This window comes from Hemiscyllium ocellatum, chromosome 18 (genome assembly GCF_020745735.1).
Source record: "Hemiscyllium ocellatum isolate sHemOce1 chromosome 18, sHemOce1.pat.X.cur, whole genome shotgun sequence".
NCBI classification, from domain to species: Eukaryota; Metazoa; Chordata; class Chondrichthyes; order Orectolobiformes; family Hemiscylliidae; genus Hemiscyllium; species Hemiscyllium ocellatum.
Window position 1 is genome coordinate 36,156,915 of NC_083418.1, and position 18,142 is coordinate 36,175,056.

Genomic DNA, 18,142 nt, shown 5'->3' on the forward strand with positions numbered 1-18,142 from the left:
AAACATATAAATAGAAAGCAGGAATCATCAGCAGTACTTTGTCTGGAGGCGCACTGAAGATGTTACTTAGTAGGGTGACAAAACATCTGAAAATGAACCTTCCAGCTCAGCGAGCCTCCTTCAAGGTTGGCGGTGAGCACCATTACTTTCCTATAGACCACAAAATCCAGTCCAATGTAACTGATCTCAAAATCTGTGAGCAATTGTTTTTATTACCAGAAAAAGGAAGATTGTACGGTTTCATGGAAGGAAAGCCTGGGAGTGTGGCTTGGGTAATTTGCTCCTTCAGCAAGCCAGTGCAAACACATTAGGCCAAATGGGCTCCTTCTGGGTAGTCAATATTCAGCAATTCTTTGTTTTTCCCAATTTCATAGTTGAGTTACTTGATCGAACTTGATGCAGTGAGAGACAGTTAGCCTCCAATATTGTATCAAGTGGTAAATCCCGCATACAGTTTCTAGCAGAGAGTCAGTGGATGGCAGAAGAACTGACTGCAATTGCTACTGTGCACGACATGGTACTGAGGCCAATTTGGAGCATCCCAATTTCTTCCTACCTGACAGATGCCGAATTAACTACTATCTGACACACACTCCGACGATAATGTGATCTGGGCATTTCATCAACACGGTGAAATATTATTTCATCAGGAAGCGTTACCCAGGTATTCGATTTTTACTATTACTGCACTACTGTCTATTTTATACTTGAAGTTCAAGTTTTAGTATCAGTATTGTATTAAATGTCAGTGTTTCTTTAAATGGATCAGAAATCTAAAAAAACAAATTGTATTGTGACACAAAGTCTGTGAAGTTCATTTTGAATTGCAAAGGGGAAATGCATAAATATGTTACCATCTTTAATGAAATGCTTCATTGATTGGACAGTGTTTCAGAGCTTTCAAAGTTTGTGCCAGGCACCACACAAATGAAAGTATTTATTCTCATTATTAAATGAACCAGCACAATTTTGCTTCAAGACAGCATTTCATAGTGCTGGGTTTCAGGTTTTGGGATTCTATTCCAATTGCTGCACATATTCCATTTTCAACAATCTACACCACCATCACACAGAACATCCAGTGTTGTTAATTATCAGAGGTTTGGTACAAGTGAATGAACTTCCACTGCCCCCCAACTCTATTTTATTTATGTAATATGCAAAACTATCTTACAGTCCAATTGGAAACCTCCAAGTCTGTGGCTGAAAAAAAGCCTTAATTCTTTCAATCCATGAACAGGATGCTATATTTCTTCCTGAGATGTCTTTGGCACAGAAACTAAATATATTTGGAATTCTTCCAAGTGAGGAAAACTAAACCATGAAAGATCAGGAAAGCACATGCATAATGAGAAGGAAAAGCCTTGTATTGATATACCATCTTGTCACATCACTTCGAGTTTTATTTATAAATAACAGCTTTGGACACAGCAAGACTCTATTACGACACAAAAAACGTTTTAGAAGAAAAATTTAGCCCGAACACTAGAAAATCCACCTTCACATAGTGCCATATGATTTAAATTTGAAAGAATTGCAACTGGTGGATTTTTCACTACAAATATTCAGTGGTGTTTTGGTTTTACTCTCCTTGTATTTACTTTAAATAAATATCAAGTCACCAACCAATGCATAAGGAATGGATGAACACAAAAACATGGAGGTTCATTTATTAAGGATTTGAGAAGCTGGTAGCAATATTTCATAATTGGAGAACTTGTCCGAGTTAGTAGCTTCCTCAGATCAAACTGAAACCAACCTGAATCACATAATATTAATCATTTTCCCTCTAGGAATGTATATACACTTAAGAGATGAACCATGGGTCTCTAATACATCATTGCCATTTCTATCTTCAAATGTGTGCCCAGATTTTGAAATACAGCTTGAATTTTACTTTCCACTTTAAGGTGAGATTCCCCAACTTAGCCACGGAACTGAGCAACTGTGAACACTGGACATTGACAGGATCAGGGTCACTTATGGTGTCCTCCATCTGTTGACATGCTGTTCATGGCCAAACATAAACATTGGTCAGTTGGGCAACCTTTACTGCACATGGTACTGTGTGTAAGCAGAAATGAAATATTAGAGGCTTGCAAGAAAGGTACAGCAATAATCATGTGTGATTTTAACAAGCACATAGATTGGAAGAGTCAAATTGGCATGGATACCCTGGAGTCAGAGTTCATTGAATGTATTAGAGATTGTTTCTTGGAGCAGTATGTTGTGGAACACTTCAGGAAGCAGGCTACTCTGGATTTGTATTGTACTGAGAGATTAATTGATGGCATCATAGTTAAGGATCCTCTCAGGAGTAGTGACCACAGTATGATAGAATTCAAAATTCTGTTTGTGGGTGAGAAAGTGGAGTCCTACTGTAGTGTTCTGGAATTAAACAAAAAAAATTATATCAACAGGAGGACAGATTTAGCCCGAGTAGATTGGGCAGGCAGGCTAAATGGTAAGGCAGCGGCAGATGTTTAAGGAGCTAGTCAATTTCTGACAACTAAAATATATCCCAGTGAGAAAGAAATATGGTAACGAGGGTAAAAAACATCCATGGCTAAACAAGGAGGTCAAGGGCAATATAAACTCAAATTCTAAGTTATATCATATTGCAAAAGCCAGTGGCAAGATGAAAGTTTGGAAAATTGTCAAACATACATTAAGGGATACTAATAAAAATTAATAAAAAGAGCTAAGATAAATTATGAAAGAAAACCAGCATAAAAAAGTATAGCAAAAGCTTCTATAGCTATATAAAGGGAAGAGTCACCAATGTGAATGTTGTTCCCTTGGACAATGAAACTGAACAGCTAATAGTGGAGAATACTAAGACGGCAGAAATGCTGAATCAGTACTTTGCCTCAGTTTTCCTGGTACAGAACAATAGTACCATTCCGGTTGGAACAGGCAAGTCAGAGGCAATAGGTTAGATAGAACTTAGAACAATCAACATCAATAGGGAAATGGTACTAAGCAAATTATTAGGATTGAGGACAAACAAGACCCTGGGCTTCATGGGACCATCCTAGAGTATTAAAGGAAGGGACAATGGTGACAATAGATCCATTGGTTACAATATTCCAAACTTCCCTGCACACAGGAAAGATTTCATTGGATTGGAAAATGGCTAATATAACAACACTCTTAATCAAAAAGGGAGGGTGTCAAAATGTAGAAGATTACAGACTAGCTAGTTTAACAATTATCATTGGGAACGTGTTCGAATTAATTATCAAGGAAGTAATATCAGGACTTTGGGAAATTAAAAATCCTATCCATCAGAGTCAGCATGTTCTGATGAAGGGCAAGTCATGTTGGACTAACTTTCGAGAGTTCTTTGAAGAAGTAACAAGCAAAATGGATAAAGGGGGATGCTGTAGATGTAATTAATTTGGACTTCTGGAGGGCATTTGATAAGGTGCCACACAAATGGGCCTGGATCATATGGGATTAGGGGTAATTTATTAGCCTGGATAGATAACTGGCCGATGGAAAGATGACAGAATTGGGATAAATAGGGTTTTTTTTTCCTGAATGGCAAGATATAACTAATGGGGTGCAACAAGATTTGGTCCTTACACCCCAGCTATTTACAATCTATATTAATGACTTGGATACGGGCACAAGAGGCTCTGTAGCCAGATTTGTGGATGACACTAAAATAGGCAGGACAGTAAACTGCAATGAGGAAATAAAAACCTTACAAATGGATACAGACAAGCTAGGAGAGTGAGCCAATGTGTGGCAGATAGTGTTTAACATGAATAAGTGTGAGGTCATACATTTGGGTTAACAAAATGGGAAGACGACCTATTATCTTAATGGGGAGAGTCTTCGGAGAGCTCTGGAGCAGAGGGATCAAGGTACACTCATTCATGAGTCACATAAAACTACCCTAAAATGCAGGTACAGCAGATAATAAAGAAAACTAAGGGAATAGAATATAAAAGGTAAGGAATATTGCTAAAACTATACAAGATATTGGTGACTCTGCACCTAAAGTATTGTGCACAGTTTTAGTTCCCTTATTTGAGGTAAGATTTAGTGGCAATGGTAGAAGTTCAGAGGAGGTTCATTAGGTTGATCCCGAATGAGGGGTTAGTCGTGTGAAGAGAGATTGAACAGTTTAAGCCCATACTCTCTGGAATTTAGAAGAATGAGGGAGATCAAATGGAAGTATTCAAGATGACAAAAAGGTATGGATAAAATAGATGTGGAGGGAATGCTTCCTCTTGTGGGACATTCGAGGACGATAGGTCATACACTTAGGATAAGGGACAGCAAATTCAAAACATAGTCGAGGAGAAACGACTTTTCCCAAAGGGTTGTGAATCTGTGGAATTTGCTACCCCAAGGTGCAATGGATGATGGGACAGTGAATTTATTTAAGCAGGAGTTAGATAGATTTTTTTAAATTGGTAATGGGGAGAAGGGATATGGAGAGAAGGTAAGAAAATGGGGTAAGGAGCATATCAGCCATGAACAAATGGCAGAGCGGACTCAATGGGCCAAATGGTTTAATTCTGCTCCTCTAGCTTATGAACTTATAAGTGAGAAAAACAAGTGAAGGAGAACGAAAGTCACTTGGAAGATGAGGAAATGTTTGTTTCTTTTGCTTTAAACTAAATGAGTACACTCCAGATGAATCAGTGTTGTCGAAGGACTTAGTGCTAGCTCATAATGTGGTTTCTAAGTTGCATTTTATTTTGTTTCTCCCCTGTAATTGATTTAATTCAAGTGATGTACATACCATTTACTGCACTGCTGGTACACATTTTGGGAATACTAAAATAGAAGGAATGCACTGGGAATATGTTACCATTTGCAAGGAACACCTTCATTCTGGAACAATCAAAAATCACCATTTCTCAGAGGCAGCTGAAAACAAGCACATGAACTAAAAATTCAACAGCCTCCTAAAAACAGGCACCGGGATCACAATGTGCAATTAGTCTGCATAGAGAATACAAACTTGATGGTGCCTAATAACTCAAGTGATTCTGTCCTCATCAGCATCCCTGATTCTAATCATTCCTCAATAGGTGGACTTAGAGCTGCCTGGAGCCTAAGCTCTGGAACACTTTCCTTACTCTCTCCAGTTTTTTTAAATTATGGTGTGAAAATAGGAAGTGCAAGTGTCCAAAGGAATCTGGGTGTCTTTGTCCAGGAAGTACTAAAAGATAGCAGGCAGATGAAATAAGCAATTAGGAAAGCAAGTGGCATTCATTTTAAGCAGATTTCAGTATAAAAGATAACATGCATTATTTGTATAAACGCTTGGTGTGACTGACCTCAAACTATTGAACACAGTTTCAATCACCTTGTCTCAAGGCGGATATATTTACCATGAAAGCTCACCAGACTAATCTGTGGAACAGATCATTTCAGGAACAGAGATGGAGGAAGCTGCATGCATCTCCTACAGCTTTGAAGAATAAGAGGTGAACTCATTGAAATGTTTTGGAGGCAAATACCATTAATAATCTGTGGGGTTCCGGACTACATCGCACAATGCTAGTTAGATTGACTCACCCCTATAATATTAAGAGTTATCATGCACAACTTCCAGCACATTTTATATCTCTTCTAGAGATTTATTTCCTGTGTACTTGATAGAAATGAAAAATGGGCTGCCAATTCACTCAGTTGTTTTATGTTATCACACAAAGTTCATATTTCCCAATACCTGTGTCCATGATTTATCATGGAGGCCCAATATCTACCTAAATTTTGACTAAAGGACATCTTGCAAGTACTTCCATCAGCAAATGTTGCAATCGCTGTAAAAGATACCATAAGAAAAGGAGGCCCAAGTGAAATGGTTAACTGTTGTACATTCCAGACCATATGTTAGCAATGGTCTGAACTGTGTGTGCAGCCACCCAGATAGAGAAAATCTTTGTAAGTAATGGCATTTGGCACTGAGAAGTGTTGGAATAATAGAAATTCTTAAACATTTCCTCAAGGGAAATATTCTTTGAACAGTAAGTGCCAACAAGCAGCTTGATTAATGCAGATTTCAGTCCAACAAAAATCCCCCAAAATATTCCTCCCTTCCTGTAACATGACTATAAACCCTCCATGCTTTCAGCAGCTACAACTCAATTGAGGCTAAAGGATTGAATTCAATTAGAAACCTATATTGAAAGAGACCAAACTTCACAGAACAGGACACCAACATAATCAAGATGTTTATCCGACTTCCCAACAAGTCCGCAAGTACAGAAGTCTCACAGAACAAAGTTGCCAGCTGTAGTTTCCACATTGTGCTGTGTCTATTGCAGATTAACATTAATTGTGGGCCATTTAGCCTCAGCCTCCTTTGGTTAGCAGGAAAAGAAAAATCCCCCTGAATCCCCACAGCTCATTGCATTGTGTCAGTGTTTATGTGTTGGATAAGGAAAGAATTGAACTCTTGTATATTGCTACCCACAATCGAATAGTTGAGGTGCTAACATCTATGGATAACCAGTAAGCACCTTTAGCAGAGGTAAAAAGAAAAATAGATGTTTGAAAATCTGAAGACAAATTCAGAACACAATGAAAATGTGCTAGCTGTTTTTCTCAGTACATTGTCAGTCCACTAAAATTCAATCTAATATAGGTTTGACAATAGTTCAGCACAGACATGTGTTAAGGACACATGGTGAAATAACGTGATTGAAGTTTTTAAATGAGATATCACAAACAGTTGGTGAGGGCAGTGTGGTTGCTATGGTGTATAAAGATACGACAGGCTTGTCTGCAAAGTTAAAACCCATGGAACTACAAGGAGAGTGGATGTGAGGTTGGCTCAATGACAGTAAATAAAGTGCTGGTGAATGGATGTTTTTCAGACTGGAGAAAGCTATATAGTGAGGTTCCCCAGGGACTGTTACTAAGAACACATTTCTTCTTCATATACATTATTGTCTTAAACTTTGTTATGTAGCCTTAATTTCAAAACTTGCATAAGACACAAACATGAAAGTGTTGTAAAGAGGACAGAGATAGACCAAGGGGACAGAAACAGATTAGTTAGAGAGAATTGTAAGGGATCGGATTTATGAACATCTGGATAGGAATAATGTGATCAAGGATAGTCAGCATGGTTTTGTGAAGGGCAGGTCATGCCTCACAAACCTTATTGAGTTCTTTGAGAAGGTGACCAAGGAAGTGGACGAGGGTAAAGCAGTAGATGTGGTGTATATGGATTTTAGCAAGGCGTTCGATAAGGTATCCCATGGTAGACTACTGCAAATATTACGGAGGTATGGCATTGAGGGTGAGTTGGAGGTTTGGATTAGGAATTGGCTGGCTGGAAAGAGACAGAGGGTAGTAGTTGATGGTAAAGGTTCATCTTGGAGTGCAGTTACTAGCAGTGTTCCACAAGGATCTGTTTTGGGACCATTGCTATTTGTCATTTTTATAAATGACCTGGAGGAGGGGCTTGAAAGCTGGGTGAGCAAGTTTGCGGCTGATAAGAAAGTCGGTGGAGTGGTGGACAGTGAAGAAGGATGTGGCAGGTTACAGCGGGATATAGATAAGTTGCAAAGCTGGGCAGAAAGGTGGCAAATGGAGTTCAATGTAGCTAAGTGTGAAGTCATTCACTTTGGTAGGAGTAACAAGAAGATGGATTACTGGGCTAATGGTAGGCTACTTGGTAGTGTGGATGAGCAGAGGGATCTTGGTGTCCATGTACACAGATCTCTGAAAGTTGCCACCCAGGTAAATAGTGCTGTGAAGAAGACATATGGCGTACTGGCTTTATGGGTAGAGGAATTGAGTTCCGGAGTCCTGAGGTCATGTTGCAGTTGTATAAGATTCTGGTGAGGCCTCATCTGGAGTATTGTGTGCAGTTTTGGTCGCCATATTATAGGAAGGATGTGGAGGCACTGGAACGGGTGCAGAGGAGATTTACCAGGATGTTGCCTGGCATGGTAGGAAGATCGTATGAGGAAAGGCTGAGGCACTTGGGGCTGTTCTCATTGGAGAAAAGAAGGTTTAGGGGAGATTTGATAGAGGTGTACAAGATGATTAGGGATTTAGATAGGGTTGACAGTGAGAACCTTTTTCCGTGTATGGAGTCAGCTGTTACTAGGGGACACAGCTTTAAATTAAGGGGAGGTTGGTATAGGACAGATGTTAGGGGTAGATTCTTTACTCAGCGGGTTGTGAGTTCATGGAATGCCCTGCCAGTAGCAGTGGTGGACTCTCCCTCTTTATGGTCATTCAAGCGGGCATTGGATAAGCATATGGAGGTCATTGGGCTAGTGTAGGTTAGGTAGGCTTCGGTCGGCGCAACATCGAGGGCCGAAGGGCCTGTACTGCGCTGTATTTTTCTATGTTCTATGTTCTAGTTGGATGGGTGGAAGTTTAGCAGATGAAGCTTAATACAAAGTGTGAAATAATACACTTTGGGAGGAAGAACAAGAGGAGAATACTGTAGGAGCAAATTACTGCAAATGCTGGAATCTGAACTGAAAACAAAACATGCTGGAAGTCACAGCAGGTCAGGCTGCATCTGTGGAGAGAGTCATCTAGACTCTAAACATTAACTTGCTCTCTTTCCACAGGTGCTGCCTGACTCACAGTGATTTCCATTATTTGTTGATTTCAGTCAAGAAGAGAATAATAATTAGCTCTTGCAACAATTTTATAGTTTCATAGAATTGAAACTTGGCTTTCCTATTATTTCACTTTGATTTTATCATACTCCTTTCACTGTTTCAGGCAGGAATCATTTTCTTTCATTTTTGGATGAGGTAATAAATTCATCATTGCTCCACTCTCACGTGTTGGTCACTGAGTCTCTACTACAGTTCTCAATAAGTCAGGATACAGATAAAGTCAGTACATGACTTCAGGCATCTTCAATTACATCTTTTTCTTGTTCAGCTTCAGGCTCATCTTTGAATGCTGAACAAATCTTAAAAGTGATTTAGTGACCTGTGAAAAGCTGCAAATCTCTTTTGGTATATGTTACCAGTCCATATATTAGGCTTGCTTCAGCTGAGGGGCATGTATTTTACTTAAATATCTAGTATCTGGAACAGCAGATCTTTGATCTTGTCTCACCTTTGCACTAGAGGACATGAATAGATACTCCATGATCGATTGATCTCTTTCTGCAGTTATCATTCTAACAGTGTCACAACTTGCTGGGGGAGATGCACTAACATACAAGCTCCACTGTTCTTCACATTGTCACAAAGATTTAATTTTAAAGATTTAACAAATTGCTTAAAGTTCCCAATTTACCTGTCTGATGGTTGAGGTTGTCTGTTAACCTGAGATTAAGTTTCTGTTATAACATGAGACATTTATTACAAATAAATTCAGTCTAACCAATGGTAAAGAAGAATATAAATTGTCAACAGATAAATTCTGCTAGCTGAAACTCTAAACCCATCCAAAAACAAGATTAAATAACTTTTCATTGAAGACACAGGACAGTGAGCACATTAATGTCACGGACTTTGGTTAGACTGTAGGGTTAGAGGCAAAATAAAGACTTATATTTACAGTGACCAGTGGGAGAGAATAGCTAGCTAACCTCCAGGTTTTGGTTACTTCATTGCAGGGACAAAGAGACAGACAGAGCGCGAGAGACAATAAAACCATAAGACACAGGAGCAGAATTAGGCAATTTGGCCCATCAAGTCTGCTTCGTCATTTGATCATGGCTGATATGTTTCTCAACCCCATTCTCCTGCCTTTTTCCTGTGACCTTGGATCCCCTTACTAATAAGAACCTTCTCGGTCTTAAACACACTGAATGGCTTGGCCTCCGCAGCCTTCTGTACCAATGCATTCCACAGGTTCACTGCCTTCTAGCTGAAGAAATTCCTGCTCATTGCAGCGCTATCCCTTCATACTGGGGCTGTGCCCTCAGGTCTTAGTCTCTCCTATGAAGGGAAACATCATCTCTATGTCCACTCTATCCAGGCCACTCAGTATTCTGAAAGCTTCAATGAGATTCATCCCTTAACTTTCTAAACTATCAAGTACAGACCCAAAGTCCTCAACCACTCCTCAGATGACAACCCAGGATCATTCTTGTAAACCTCCTCTGGGCCCCCTCCAGTGTCAGCAGATCCTCAGCTATAGTACAGGGCCAAAAACTACTTTTCATATTCCAAACGTGGTCTGACCAGAGCCGTATACAGCCCTAGCAGTACATCTCTGCTGTTGTATTCTGGCCTTTTGAAAATGAAGGCCAACATTGCGTTCTAATTGTCTTGTTAACTGCCTGCTAACTGAACTTGCATGTTAAGAGAATCCTAATCTCAGACCCCTAAGTCCTTTTGTGTTTCAGATTTGTGAAGCCTCTCAACATTATAGGAAGGAGATTAATAAACTAGAGTAAGTTCAGAAGTGATTTCCCAGGATGTTGCTGGGTATGGAAGGTTTGAGTAATAAAGAAAGGCTAGATTGGTGAGGACCTTTTTCACTGGAGTGTAGCAGTTTATAAAATTATGAGAAGTATGGATAGGGTGGATGGTAGGTGTCTTTTCCCGAGGATGGGAGATTTCAAGACGAGGGGGCGTATTTTCAAGTTGAGAGCAAAGAAATTTTAAAAAGTCACAAAGGGCAAATTTTTTTTTTCTAAACAGGAGGGTGGTATGCGTGTCGAATGAATTCCTGAGGAAGTGGTGGATGTGGGCAGAGTTACAATGTTTAAATGACATTTGAATAAGTACATGAAGAGGGAAGGTTTAGAAGGACACAGGCCAGGGGCAGGCAGGCAGATTTAGTTTAGTTTGGGATTATGTTTGGCATGGACTGGTTGGACTAAAGGGTCTGTTTCCGTGCTGTTTGACCATTTAGAAAATACTCTATGCCTCAACTTTTCCTACCAAAGTGCATAACATCATACTTTCCTTCATTGTTTTCCATCTGCCACTTCTTTGCCCATTCTCCTAGCTTGTCCAAGTCCTCTGCAGCCTAGCTGTTTCTGCAACACTATCCAAACATTTACCACTCATTGTGTCATCTGCAAACTTAGCAACGATGCTCTCTATTCCTTTGTCGAGATTGTTAATATCTAACATGAATAGTTGTGGTCCAACTAGCCACTGGTTGCTATTCTGAAAGAGACCCCTTTATCCCTGCTGTCTGCCTTCTGCCAGTCAGGCAATCCTCTATCCATGCCAATACTTTGCCCCTAACCCTATGGACTCTTATTTAGCATCCTCCTGTGCAGCACCTTGTCAAAGGGTTCCATATATCCAAATAGATGACATCAACTGGCTCTCCTTTGTCCCGTTACCTCTTCAAAGAATTCTAAGACTTTGTCATGACTCCCCCCCCTTGTTGAAGCTGTGCTGACTCAGTCCTGTTTCACCAGACCCTTCTATGTACTCCACAATCTTATCCTTCATAGTAGACTTAAAATCTTACTAATGACTGAGGTCTGGCTGACTGGCCTATAATTTCTGTATTTTCCGTCCCTGTATTCTTAAACTGGATGTTACATTAGTCATTTTCCAGTTCTCCGAGGTGTTCCCTGACTTCAGTGATTTTTAAAAGATCATCAATGCCTCCACAATCTCTTCTTAGATATCCTTCAGAATTCTGGGGTGCAGTCCAATGATCCGGGTGATTTATCCACTTGTAAACCTTTCAGCTTCCCTTGTGCCTTCTCCTTCATGATGACTATTACACTCACCTCTGCTCCTGACTCACGAAGTTCTGGTATACTGCTGGTGTCTTTCACAGTGAAAAGTGGTGCAAAATATCTATCCAGTTCCACCACCACTTCTTTGTTCCCCAGTACTACTTCACTAACTCCATTTTCCATCAGTTCAATGCCCACTCTTGATTCTCTCTTTTAATATATCTAAAAAATCTTTTGCAATTTTATCTATTACTAGCTAGCTCCCTATCATATTTCATTTTCTCCCCTCATTGGTTTTTTGATTGTCCACTGCTAGTTATTAAAGGCTTCCCTTTCGTCTGACTTCCCACAAATCTTTGTCACATTGTATGCTTGGTCTTTTGCTGTTATGTTGTCCTTGATTTTCCTTGTCAGCCATTCTTGTCTTATCCTCCCCTTGGAATTTTTCTTCCTTCGTGGGATGAATTTCTGCTGTGCCCCTCGAATAATCCCAGAAACTCTTGCCATTGTTGCCCCATCGTCTTCCCAGCTAGGTTTCCTTTCTGATCAACTCTAACCAGCTCCTCCCTTAGGTCTTGTAGTTACCTTTACTCAAAATGTGATACCATTACATCCGATTGCAGCTTCTCCCTGTCAAACTGCAGGGTGCATTCTAACATATTCTCACTGTCCCCTAAGGGTTCCTTCACGTTAAGGCTCCCTAATCAAGTCTGCCTATTACACATCCTCAAATCCAGAATTGCAGGTTTCCTTAGGTCTAAGGAGGAAGACTGGAATCATTTTGTGATTATCTGAATTACGCACAAGATACTTTGCAATGAGCCCACACTTATCATCAGACTGGGAGGAGTAGGCCACTTGGCGCTTCAAGTCTGCTTTACAATTCAATAAGACCATGCTCATCTGGTTACAGCCTCCACTCCATCACTTGAAGGGTGTTAGGGTAGCAAGATACAGAACACGTTTCTATTGAGAAAAAACCCTATAAAAACCAAGAGGTGTTTTGCTCACATTCTAATAATGCTAGCAAGATAAAATACAAGATTGCACACAATGAAAGGATTGGGTAGAATCCATAGAGTCATAGCATTGGTATTCAAAGATAAAGTGTGGAAGAGGTATGGTCATATGATTCAACAACCAGCATGTATTCGATGTCTGATAGCAATTCAAATTACGTTCCACAGGGAAAATCGTTGTTCTCCTTGACGCAAAATTTCGTAGGTAGACCAGTGGGAGAAAGGTCACAATTCCCTTGTAGCACCTGCTCAAAATGGCTATTGACTTCAATAACAGAACCATGAAAATAATATCTTGCCTGTCCTTTTGTCATTATTTAAAGTAGTATGTACGCTAAAATTATCTTTTCTATTTAATGATATTACACAACTCTTAGTGGATACATGTCAATAAGATAAAATCGACCACTAATTAGCAAACTCAGTCAGCAAGTTTACAAGAATGATACATGTGGAAATCTAGAAAAATAAATTATTGACACATCAAATACTGTTTGTTTGATGTTGATTTAAGGGATAATGTAATGGAATTTTCAACGTGTTACCTAACCAGTGGGGCTTCGGATCAGGTAAAGGTTGATGCCTGCTAAAAATTGAAGACTTTTACTCTAACTTTTAATAACATCACTCTTTAGAGCTTGATTTAACATTATTGACATGTACCCATTAAGAGTTATGTACTATCATAAAATAGAAAAGATAAATTTAGCATATTACTTCCTTTGCATATTATTTTTCAGTCACTAAGTTAGAGTGAAAGCTGTTTTATGTTTGCAACAGGTTTTTCACTGCGTGCTAGAGCTGAAAGGTCATAGGTTCAAGTCCTATTCACGAGATTTCAGCACATAATCCTGGTTGGCACTTCCAAGAAATGAGGAGACCATTTTTTGCATAAGACATTAAATGCAGACTTCACTTACCCTATCAAGTGGGAGTTCAAAAGAAAAAGCACAGGCTGGGCGGAGAGTCTGATTATTTATTTCATTGACATTTGTGGGAATTCACTTCTGTATTTCCTCCACTGAAACATTAATCTACATCTCGAAAGTAATCATTTGATAAACCTTTGGGACCACCTTATACATTATAACTGTATGCCATTCATCTGTTGGTCTTCTTTCCTCCTTTACAAAGTAAACTATTGATAGAACACTTCTAGCTCTACACGTTGACCAGAATGATCTAATTATTAATCTCGTCTTGCTTCAGAATAGGTCAATACAGATCCATCAACAAGTTTCTGCTGGCTTAATTGTCTTTTCCCTTTTACACTGCATGCATTAACCAAATCAAATACTGGTAACGCTTTCTAATGTATCTGAAGCTATCTTCATTATGTTAGTTCCATATTAAACAATCTTTCTTGTACTCAACTACACAGATGTGAACATGTACTACTCTAGGTAAAAGGAAAATCCACAAAATATGGAACTTAAACCTACACTTCTGTCTGGCTGGTGAAGAGTGGCATTGAGTTGGATACCAATTTTATGCACTGCCCAATTTTATATACCATTGACTCCAATGGAGCATAACCAGGATGGGGTCTCCAAACAGGAGTCTGACCAAAAGATACTTCCTTCTTGCCAGATTCAATGATTTTATTTCTTGTTACGCTTTCTCCCTTCTGGCATTAAACAAAAGAGATTCAAATGTGCTTCAGGCTCAGGTCATATACAATGTCCAGCCAATATTTATCAGTCTTACTTATGGTTTTCAATAGGACCAGGGGTTTATTCTGATGGTGTAGAGGACTGAAATTTTAGATGGTATATCCAGTGCAGAGTTCTGCACACAGGGAATACATATCAAATGCTTCATCCCAGCTTCACATTCATGAAAAGTAGTCCTGTCTTTTTTTTCCGTTCACTCATGAATGTTGTTGGCCATTTCTAATTGCCATTGAGAAGACCAGTTTGAATCCAAGTGGAGCTCAACATAAGTTGCTTGCACTTCAGAGGACAGTTAAAAGTAAACCACATTTCAGTGATTAGAGAGTGGCATATTGGGCAGACTGGGTGAGGACAGCAGATTTCCTTCCCTGAAACTCATTAGTAAACCAAGCAGCTAATCTTAATCAGCAATTTAGTAGTTTCATTTTCACTAGTGCTGACTGATGGTGAAGTAAAAAAGTTTTAATGACCTCTTGCATGATATATTTGAATGCTGGGAGGACATTTATTTAGGCTGGAGAGTAGCGAGTAAACGCAAAAGGGAAAAAAACAAGTGAAAAGTAAGAAGTATCCATATTGATCCAAGTCATTGTGTATATTTCAATAAGGAGTTCCAAGATACCCTATACGTTCATTTCCAACTTTCTTTTTGACCACTTCTTCCATGTTGGATCCAGTTGGCCCCTAACCTCTACTAAAACTAGCCTGTGTGCACGCGCATGTGTATCCGTGATGTGTGTCTGTAAATGTTTGGGAATCATGGGAATAAATTGTTGACGGCTAATTAATTAGAGGGGGAAATCGAGGTGAGGGCAAAATGGATGGAGATTTATAGAGGGATATTATTTTTCATTCGAATACTCGGTACCTGACTGTGGAACTTAGCATCAGGAAGGGGAAGCTCGCTGTGAGTCAGCACTTACCCTCAATGCTCATCCCCTAACCCCAGAAAATCCTTCTCACCAAGACTTCTCTCTGACCTGGATCACTCCAATTCTCAGTCTCCCAAGGCTGTCACTGCCTCCCTAGTGCTGTTGGTGAGACAGCAGTGTCTGGTTGCCTGGCAGCTTTCAAAGGTCATTAATTCTGGAGAAACTGTCTGAGAGGCACCAGCAATCTTGTGAAATGATGCATCTTCAGTTTATTTGAATCTGCTGTGACCTGTGCACCTTATGGACTTGAAAAGTGCAACAATTCTTGGACCTTCTTGTCCAGGTTAACCCCATGATACCTCCATAAAATTCTCACTCTAGCTTTTCATACAGATACATTTAATTACTTGAATTGAAATTCTACAGTTTTGGTGGGATCATTTAGACCAGGGCTGCTGGATTACTTGTTTGGCAACGTAACCGCCATGTTAGCACACTCCCATTATGCATCACATGAAGCTTTTTGGCAACACTAAATTACAAAATTTCCTCTCTATTATTTCAGTTACACTTGAGGTTAGCTTCTCAACTTCCCACTTCTATATATTCGTAAGTGCCCTTTTTCCCCATTCTGAATCACACAGGAAAGAAATTAAAAAGGGTTCATCTTTGTGATATATAATAGCAACCCATTGATAGGTTTAAGCTACACGCGAACTTCCTTTTGAAGGTGAAGGATCGAAGGCAGGTTTCCTCAGACATGCCCTGGAATTGTGTCCCACTTTAACGTCCAAAAGCTCCGAAAATGATAGTAAATGGTAATAAGAGGTATCATTTCATGGAATTGTTAATAACTCGACCTGAGGGGTATTAAGACACATTTACATCTTTCATCATCTGTAACTCATGCTGCAACAACTATGTGCACAAATCTCAGAAATATTTTTGAATAGCTTTTATTTTAAAAGGACCTACTGATTTTCCTCAGTTGTCGAGAGGCTCTCAAACACTGGTGTCGATGATGTACTGCTGGTGAAGGACCCATTGTCATCTTGATCATAGCGTCTCTCATCACGTGCACGACGGCGGCGCTCACGGGCTATCTCCTCCTCGTCTTCCATACTTCTCTGTGCAGTTAGTCTGAGGGGGAACAGCAATGCTGTCAGTAATGTGGCATTCTGTTGACCAATTCACATTAATTGTGAAGTTAATTGGCAAACAAAACCAAGAGAGACGAAGAGGATCTTTCATTCTGAACTTCCTTGCTGCGAAAGGAAAAACTCCCTTTGCAAACATCGTCCAAACTTTTAAATTGGGCTTCAAATACATCACTACAAAACACCACCATCATCACTGTCCAAATGCAAAAAAGCAGCTTTGTCCACCCCTTCTCTAACCCAAACAATGGACTCCCATTCCCTGTATCCTTCTCTTGGAGGCAGCTATCCATCTCCGGCCCCCTGCCAACTTACCATAATTCCTTCTCATCAACTTTAACTTTGCATTCATGCAGATTGTCTGATTTTTCTCTATTATTTGTAGAAATTGTGGCATAGATAGCTAAATGGCCACATGTGGTTCAGAATAACACCAACGGCTGTGTTCTGTTCCCATTCCATTCTGCCTCCTGCCCCTTCGCTCAACTGAACAGCAATGGAAAATCACCACTGACAAAAACCACCATGAAAGCAACTCTGGATAAAACAAATCAGCAGGCAATGAGTCAAGGACTTCGCTTTGGACAGAGCGCACACAAGTGAATGAATGAATAAATAAATAGCCCAAATTAGTTCTCTGTCATTTACATTTTGACAGATTACAAGGGAAGGTGAGTTTTTCTGGGTGTTTGAATTTAATTAACAGAGGGATTTGACCTCCATGTTGTAACAACATTCATTCTACTATTTCTGTAGGGAGTAACTGAAGCTTTCTGTTTATAATTAAATCCATATCAACGTTTATTGGGGATAGAAAGGGATGTAGAGTTGAGGTCAGATCAAATTTGGTCAGTTGTTATTTTATCAAACAGAGGAGCTCATGGCATAATGGCAACATCACTGAACCAGTAAACCTGAAACCCAGGCCAATGTTTTTTGGGTCATGGGTTCAAATCTCAACTCAGCAGATGGTGAAATTTGAATTCAATAAAAATCTGGAACAAAGAGCCGGCCCAATGGTTGTTGTAAAAACCCATCTGATTTACGATGTCCTTCAGAGAAGGAAATTGGCCATTCTTACTTGTCTGACCTACACATGACCCCAAACCCATAACGTGGTCAACTCTTGACTGCTCTCTGGGTAATTAAGGATGGACAATAAATGTTGACTTGGTCAGTGATGCCTACATCCCATAAACAGATGTTTTAAATGGCTCACGATCTGAATAGTCAATTCCTGCTCAATCTTAATTTGTAAGTTTTTGACAATAAACATTTAATGGACATCCATTATCATAAGATCCAGGAATTTAATCGAATCTTATGAGGAGTCTTCTCGGGTATGAAGTTTTAGACAGCAATTGTTTTGGGAGACACCAGAATAAAAAAGTGAGACAGACCTTTGAATACAAGGTGACTGAAATGTTTGTGGTCCTTTTGCCATCAGAAAATATTTTTTAAAAATGGAACATGCTTGGCCATAGCACTTGTGGATTTCTTTGTTGAAAAGAAAGTGAGTGGACATTCCAATGAGTTTCCTTAATCTTCTTACTACAACTGTGGCTCAGAAGAAACCCTAGAGTAACAGTAGCTGCTTACATTGTTACTGAAGCGTTTCCAGGAATCTTTCAAAGGTCCCGTGGGAGTTTGGAAGGACATGCGATGAGGTGCCATATTAAGGTGTACTTTAGAAAGAGATTACACTCAAAATGGCTTCTTTAGCAGGTCTCTCAGGAAATTGGCTTTGATTCTCTTGACTGAATAAAATGGAGCAGCAATACATCAACCAAGCCAACACTTTTGATTACTAACA

At 39.6% G+C, this 18,142-nt stretch overlaps 1 protein-coding gene across 3 annotated transcripts in view; it reads right to left on the reverse strand.

Annotated features, from left to right (window-relative positions):
- Positions 1 to 18,142, reverse strand: part of lsp1a (lymphocyte specific protein 1 a) — a 328,974-nt gene that overhangs the window by 110,951 nt on the left and 199,881 nt on the right. For all 3 annotated transcript variants that reach the window (XM_060838862.1, XM_060838859.1, XM_060838861.1), the window contains exon 2: positions 16,148 to 16,312. In XM_060838862.1, coding sequence (XP_060694845.1) covers positions 16,148 to 16,312 — 165 coding nt within the window. The remainder of the gene's footprint in view (positions 1 to 16,147; positions 16,313 to 18,142) is intronic.